Source organism: Lygodium microphyllum, chromosome 10 (assembly GCF_053477565.2).
Source record: "Lygodium microphyllum isolate KBCC chromosome 10, Lygodium_microphyllum_v1.1.10, whole genome shotgun sequence".
NCBI classification, from domain to species: domain Eukaryota; kingdom Viridiplantae; phylum Streptophyta; class Polypodiopsida; order Schizaeales; family Lygodiaceae; genus Lygodium; species Lygodium microphyllum.
Genome location: NC_141144.1, coordinates 94,555,563 through 94,562,326, shown reverse-complemented (window position 1 = coordinate 94,562,326; position 6,764 = coordinate 94,555,563). Strand labels below are relative to the sequence as shown.

Sequence of the window (6,764 nt, the reverse complement as noted above, 5' to 3'; positions counted from 1 at the left end):
ATGGGATTCTGAACATCTCTTCCTAGAGCATACATCATTTGTCTATCTTCTAGCCTCTTCAAGGCATACATCTAGCCTCTATGGGCAAGCATCATTTGCTATTCTCAACACATCCAGGGCCAGAAGTACACCCTATCTACCAAGCGGGTTCAAGAGAAGTTGTATTTGCCTAGCCATGGCAATCTTGACTCTCCACTACTCTCCACCTCAACTGTCAAAGAAGTCTTTGGCTTGATTCTTCACAAGAAATACCACCTATCCAATCTCCTCAACCCCCACAAATCCAAGTACGATAGCTTGAAGTTCCTTATGAAGGCCCTATACCTGCAAGCTAAGGTGTTCAAAGTATCCAAAACGATCGCTTCTCTCTTCTTCGGCTCTTCCTATCACATGGGCCCATATCTTCCACAACCGCCTCTTTGTTGAGACGAAACACCTCTCCCACAAAACAACTAGCACGAAACCCATGAAGATAATGTGCAATCAACATTTTACTCTACTCTTTCCCCCAACTAATCTCCTTACCACAACCCAACAACTTTCACCACCCACGATGGATGTCGCCTAGTCTCAACCTAAGACTAGAACGTCACACGAGCCCAACCCTAATCCTCATCATGACCTGATGGACTACCCTAAAGACAAAGTTCTCAAAAAAGAGAAAGCAACGAATCAAGACATTGCCGAGTCAACAACAGAGCATGACTGACCGCCCCAAGAAAGCCACCCCCCAACTTGCCCAAGAAATTCACCTCTGCCAAAGTCACCCTCCTCGAATCTCAAGACCAAAAGCGCTAGCGAGAGGAACCTTCACAAGACAACAAGCACCTCCTTTGCTACCATCCTCTCATTCACAAACCTTTCCCGATAACTTGTTCTCATCCCTCCAATATTTAACTAGGAAATGGCCCACTAGTCCCTGAATTTCATCAAGTTCTTGAACCGACAACACCACCACCAACAAGAGCTCACCTCAGTGGACCGCCTAAAGCAAGCCAACACCACCCTCTCCAAACAACTTCGACAAAAGGATGTCACACTCTACAAGCATCGACAAAGGCTGCAAGCATACCAACTTTAGATAGTGTGCATTTTCTTTGCTAGACAAACATGGTTTTTTCCCTTCAACCATAAACCTAAAGTAGTATAATACTTACAATTGACTTTATAGTTTCTTTACATGCATCCAAATTTTGATCAAACATGATTGTTGTTTCCTCTAGGTCTTATAGCCTCAAAGTTTATATTTTGGTTCAAGGCCCACTTATCTTGTTAGAGCAAAAAGTAGAAAATGCTCATGCAAATTATGTAGGCCAGTGACTTTTACTTCTTTGGACCCAACAACACAAATTGAAAGACACTATACATTTAAGAGGAGAAGTGGACTTTAAAGCATATATATATACAAATTAAAATAAGAAATTTCAATGTGTGGAGTCTAGTTTTTAAATCTCTCTCTCTCTCTCTCTCTCTCTCTCTCTCTCTCTCTCTCTCTCTCTCTCTCTCTCTCTCTCTCTCTCTCTCTCTCACCCAGACGACTATTACACAGTTCTTTCAAACAGACAGAGTGAGAGCTACTGTACCAGCCTCCAGCCAGACCTCCGAGCTCACACTACAGCAGGCTGAGGATCTAGCGTACCCGACGCCGCACGAGGATCCGTGGGTTTCGGACCCCACAGCCACACCGACAGGAGATCCGAAGGATTCTCGATCTACATCGACAGCAGACTGAGATCCGACGACACTCGACACATTGGATCTCAGATCTCCAATTTGCTCTTTCTCCACCGCCGATGTACCACATCCTGCATCCAAGAGGGATCACCTGCTATTAGCGACTTCGACGACTGCTACTACATCCCAGGATAGTATATCTCCCTGCATCTGTTACATATACACATCGCACCACTTTATCACAGCCGATATTTGTTCCCCTTTTGTAGCCATTATCTGAAGTACCAGAGCTACATACGCACATACACATACACGACACTTATCACACCCACAGCACCGCATTTTCAGTTTCCAGTTTTTAGCTTTTCATTCAACACTTTTATTTTGGATAGCTGGACCTCGTCAGTTGTATCACAATTTGTCTCATAGGCCAGTTTTGGTCTTTAGAAGACGTTAATACAACTTTCTTTCTTTCTTTCTTTCTTTCTCTCTCTCTCTCTCAATTTACATAGTTTTGCAAGAGAGGATAAATAAAGAATAGAGGCAATGGCCTGTGGATGAGAAGTGGTTTTTGGCTCTAAGGCACAAGTTCTTGAGCACTTGCAAATGTGTGTGGCACTTGCAAAAGCTTGCGGTGGCCTTGGTGGTTGCTAAACAAATGGAGATCCCACAACTTGAGCTAGAATGCATGTATAATAGATTTTTCATGGATGGCCCCTATTGCATTAGGGGAGATTCATTCATTGGAGAGCCATGATGCTTGCTGTCCTCTCTCTCTCTCTCTCTCTCCAAACTATCCTTTTCTAATATCTCTCATTTCTAAGGCTTAATGTTGGATGAGTTGTGGTCAAGTATACCTATGCTTTTGGCAGCATCACCATTAACCACGTGATGCAAGGGAACATTTTGTATGTGATCCAATCCGAGAGAGAGAGAGATCTACTTGATCAAGTCCAACTAGCTGGCATAGCTAACATTGCCAGCTAGGGTGGTGGCTTGAATCTGCCATGATGCATGTCACCAATGGCAACAAACTCCAGTAGGTGTGCAGTTGACCCTTCATGAGTGAAGCAGACAAATCAGGCAACAGCTCTTTAAGTATGACAACCTGGACGTCATTGGCAGACTATGGCAACAACTGGCTCAAACCAACAGGTTTGAGAAACATGCAAATGACCAATTAACTGGATAATGTTGGCTTTTATAGTTCTTTGATGACAACGATCTGAGATGGAATTCAAAGGAACGCATATGCATTCACTGAAGATGAAAAAGATGGTGCACACATTCTGGCAACAAATAGCTGAGACCAACAAACTTGTTGAGTAGGTAATGGTGTGTATAACGACCTGGACTATCATAGAGCAGCCATTGGCAGACTACGGCAACAAATGGCTCAGACCAACAGGTTTGTGAAGTAGGTAATGGTGTGCTGTTAAAGCAACTGACCAACCAACTCGATTATCTTGGCTTTTATGGCTCTTTGATGACAGCAAGCTAAGATGGAATACATAGCAAGACTGAAACTGCTGTGATACCATATGTTGGAATTGGAAGAGGCAAACACAAAATCAAGTGTCAGACCCAATGACAGAAATGGCTTCTTGAAGATGAAGAATATAGAGTACGGGGGCCAATAATGTGATGGCCCCCAACAAGAGTGAGGGCTTGGTGCCATGGTCTTGAGGACGTGTCAAGCACCTATTACTTGGAGGATGATTAAAGCCTCGTTTACATATTTTACATAGGCCAACTAGATTGACCTTTATTTAATGCACCTGAAGAAAGTTTGTGTGGTGTCATATGTACAGACAAATAAAGAAGAGTTGACACATAAATGTGTTCACAATGAGGGGAAATTTTCTTAACATAAACATCATGTTCATTGCAGTCTACCATCACAGATTAAAAGTCGGCTGAAGTAAAATGTCAAAAGCAGCAAGAAAGCCAGAAGAAGAGACAGCAGACACTGATGGTCAGTCCATGGCACAGATCCATCATACCTGCATCTTTGGACACATCAGAACAGAGGAGAACAAGTTTTAGAGAGTAAAGGCAGCTGATGCTTGTGCAAAACAAGCCAAAAACACTTCCGCCAGCCTGTGTCATACACTTTTGAGTTGTTTGTCACATGCATGAGTAAACATTTTGAGAAAGCTGTATGGGCATTGTAACGATTCCCAAAGTAAATGCCCTAACAGGCAATGCTAGAACTTTATCCTAAAACTGCAAACCAACATCCCTCCAAGATAGATGGCATCATGCTTTAACCAAGTGCCGGCAAGGCAAATCCCATTTGACCAAAAGCACTCAAAACAATTGTGATGCTCGTGCAACAGAAAATATGTGCCCTTTCCTTCCATTTTATTTCTCACAGCCATTATAAAACATGACACTGCACAGAAATTCCAGCACATAGCAAAAACAACAGACAAGGAAGAGAAGTCAAGCCTATTATATTTACAATTTGACAACTAAAGCTACCAATGAAGCCGCATGGTAGCTTGTCAATATTACATGTGGTTGTCTGATTGTATGGACCCGTCCTGGAAAGCCATGGCAAGGACTGGTCACTTATGCACCAACACATTTACATGTGCTTGTCTGATTGTATGGAACCATCCTGGAAAGCCATGGCAAGGACTGATCACTTATGGACCAACACATCTACAGATACCATGTCAAACAGGTATTGACTGTGGACTGCGAGTCAAGATGGTTGGGAGAATGAAAAGTATGCCGATGATGAAGAGAACTGACACAGTCTTTGCATCGTACAAGTCACCCAGCGATTCCAGCTGTCCAAGTGTAAGTCCAGCCTGCAAGATCCCTTGTATTAGCACCATGAAACTAGTTGATTAACAGATAGACTGAACAAACAACTTCACAGCTAGAAACTCACTCTTACAGACAGAATGGAAGCTGGGATTAATCCAATAAAAGTTGCCAGGAAGAAAATGTGGTACGGTACACCAACAATTGGTGATGCAAAATTGATCAAAGTATTAGGCAATGTGGGTGTGACACGAAGAAACAGCATGTAGTTAAGCAGCTTCCCTTTACGTTTGGCCACCTGCATATTAATGAAACCCTCATCAGTAAATCTCCCTTCCTCACTCCTTTCCTTGCTACCTATCCGACTAGGATGCAGCAAACAGATAGAGAATAGAGTTAACTTGGCAAGAAGAGAACATCAAATCAGCAAAATGGTTTATATAAGATAACAACGTGTTGCACCTATCGTGTTAAATTTTCCGAAGGGTACGAAGGGTACTCATATTGAACTTCATATCTTATGTAAGTTTTGTGTTTCCAAGCAGAGATTAGAAAACCATTCCCAGAGCAGTTTGATCCTAGCAATGCACTCTCTGCTTAATAGTAACCCACATTGGACCTAAATACTATATATGTTTGTGTTTCCATAGATTGGAAGGCTGTCCTCAGAGGAATCGTGATACCAACAATGCACACAATCCCATAAGTGTCCATGTGTGTGTACATGCTCATGCATGCCCACAAGCACATGCACACGTGTCAGTGTGTCTATAGTGTATCAATACCTAGAACTGAGCTCATTGTCCTCTGTATGAGTGCACCACAAACACGCACGCTGTGTGTTGTGAGTGTGCAGAAGTTAATTGGTTTTTTCAATTTGTGTCTGCATGTGAATTCAGTCAAAACTTGTAAGCAAATACTTAGGAGGCTGGAAAATTTTCACCTCATAATGCTTCTTCAAAATACATGCAAAACGCAAACAAGCACACGACTTTGTTGACTGTGTGCAGGAGTTACTTATTTTTCAAATTTGTGTCCGCATGTGAATTCAGTTGAGACTTGCAAGAAAATACTTGCTAGAGATATTTCACCTCGTAATGCTTCTTTATAATACTTGTAAATGACCCTATTTAAGATGCTACAGATGCACATCTGATCTGGCACCATAGTTTTGGAATGATGTTTTCAAGTAAACAAACATCTGTGGCTATGAGTTCCAAACTAAAAAACAAACCTTTCGTGCAAAAATCAACCAGATAGATTTTCCAAACTCAACAATAAGCCTCAGTCATTCCTCAATTCCCCAAATATTGAATTAAGAGTAATCCCAACCAGATTCAAAAGTATTTCATATAAGTCATTAATAGTACTAATCAACCTCACCTCTGTGCGAAAAATTCTTATTCGATGTGGCCAGAGCTTAAGTGCTATTGGTGCTCCACACAATTTTGACAGAAAATAGCACGAAGAAGCACCAGCAGTAGCAGAGAAAAGAACCAAGATCAACCCTTTGTAGACACCAAACAACGCACCCGCCAACAAGGAGAAGAATATAGTCCCAGGAATCATGAAGGTCTGCATAAATACATATGTTGAAATGTAACCTACAAGGACTTGCACAGTGTAGTCCTTTGTATAGATGGATAGGTGTTCCCTGAAAGAAAATAACATGGCAGGCACCATAACGTTTACTCAAAACAGAAAATTGATCACATGAAACAGCTCGTCTAGATATAACAAGATTCCTATACATGGCTAGCAAGAAACAGCTAACAAGATTCCAATGCATAACTAGCAAGTTTGTCTATTAACTTACATATAAACATCAAAAGTATAGCAGTCAAGGCACAAGATTTGTCTATATGAAGGCTGTCTCAAGTACTAAAAGATGCATAAGCTCACATCTTGTGAACAGCGTCCCTCCCACACCTCCCCTCCCTCGCTCTCATACATTCATAATTGCATGCTAGAAGAAGAAAGTCCTTCAAGTTGAAAGATGCTCAAATGCAAAGTTTTGAATGACGATGAAAGTAAGAACACTACCAATCTCTGAAATAGTCTATATGTCAGCCAAAGACCTAGGTCTGTAAATTGGATATTAACCAAAGCAAATAATATTTTGCAGAAACTCAAGTCTTTTTGGTGTTAGGACAATTCTAAACAAGTATTGCACTATTTCTAAAGAACAAGCACACCAAAGGCGATTCATGAGTGACATCCTTTCTCAAGACATCAACAAACCAATGATGATCAACCAAGGTTGCAGGCAAAGCAGGGGTGTTCACTTTGTGTGAAATGCCGTTATGACTACTAGT

General features: G+C 41.6%; 1 protein-coding gene across 1 annotated transcript in view; it reads right to left on the bottom strand.

Moving 5' to 3' along the window:
- Positions 1-4,110: 4,110 nt before the first annotated feature.
- Positions 4,111-6,764, bottom strand: part of LOC148030298 (putative membrane protein At4g09580) — a 29,510-nt gene continuing 26,856 nt past the window's right edge. The window contains exons 2-4 of the mRNA XM_087686583.1: positions 5,833-6,103; positions 4,577-4,747; positions 4,111-4,493 (exon numbers count right to left, since the gene is read on the bottom strand). Coding sequence (XP_087542709.1) covers positions 4,356-4,493; positions 4,577-4,747; positions 5,833-6,103 — 580 coding nt within the window. The 3' untranslated portion in view covers positions 4,111-4,355. The remainder of the gene's footprint in view (positions 4,494-4,576; positions 4,748-5,832; positions 6,104-6,764) is intronic.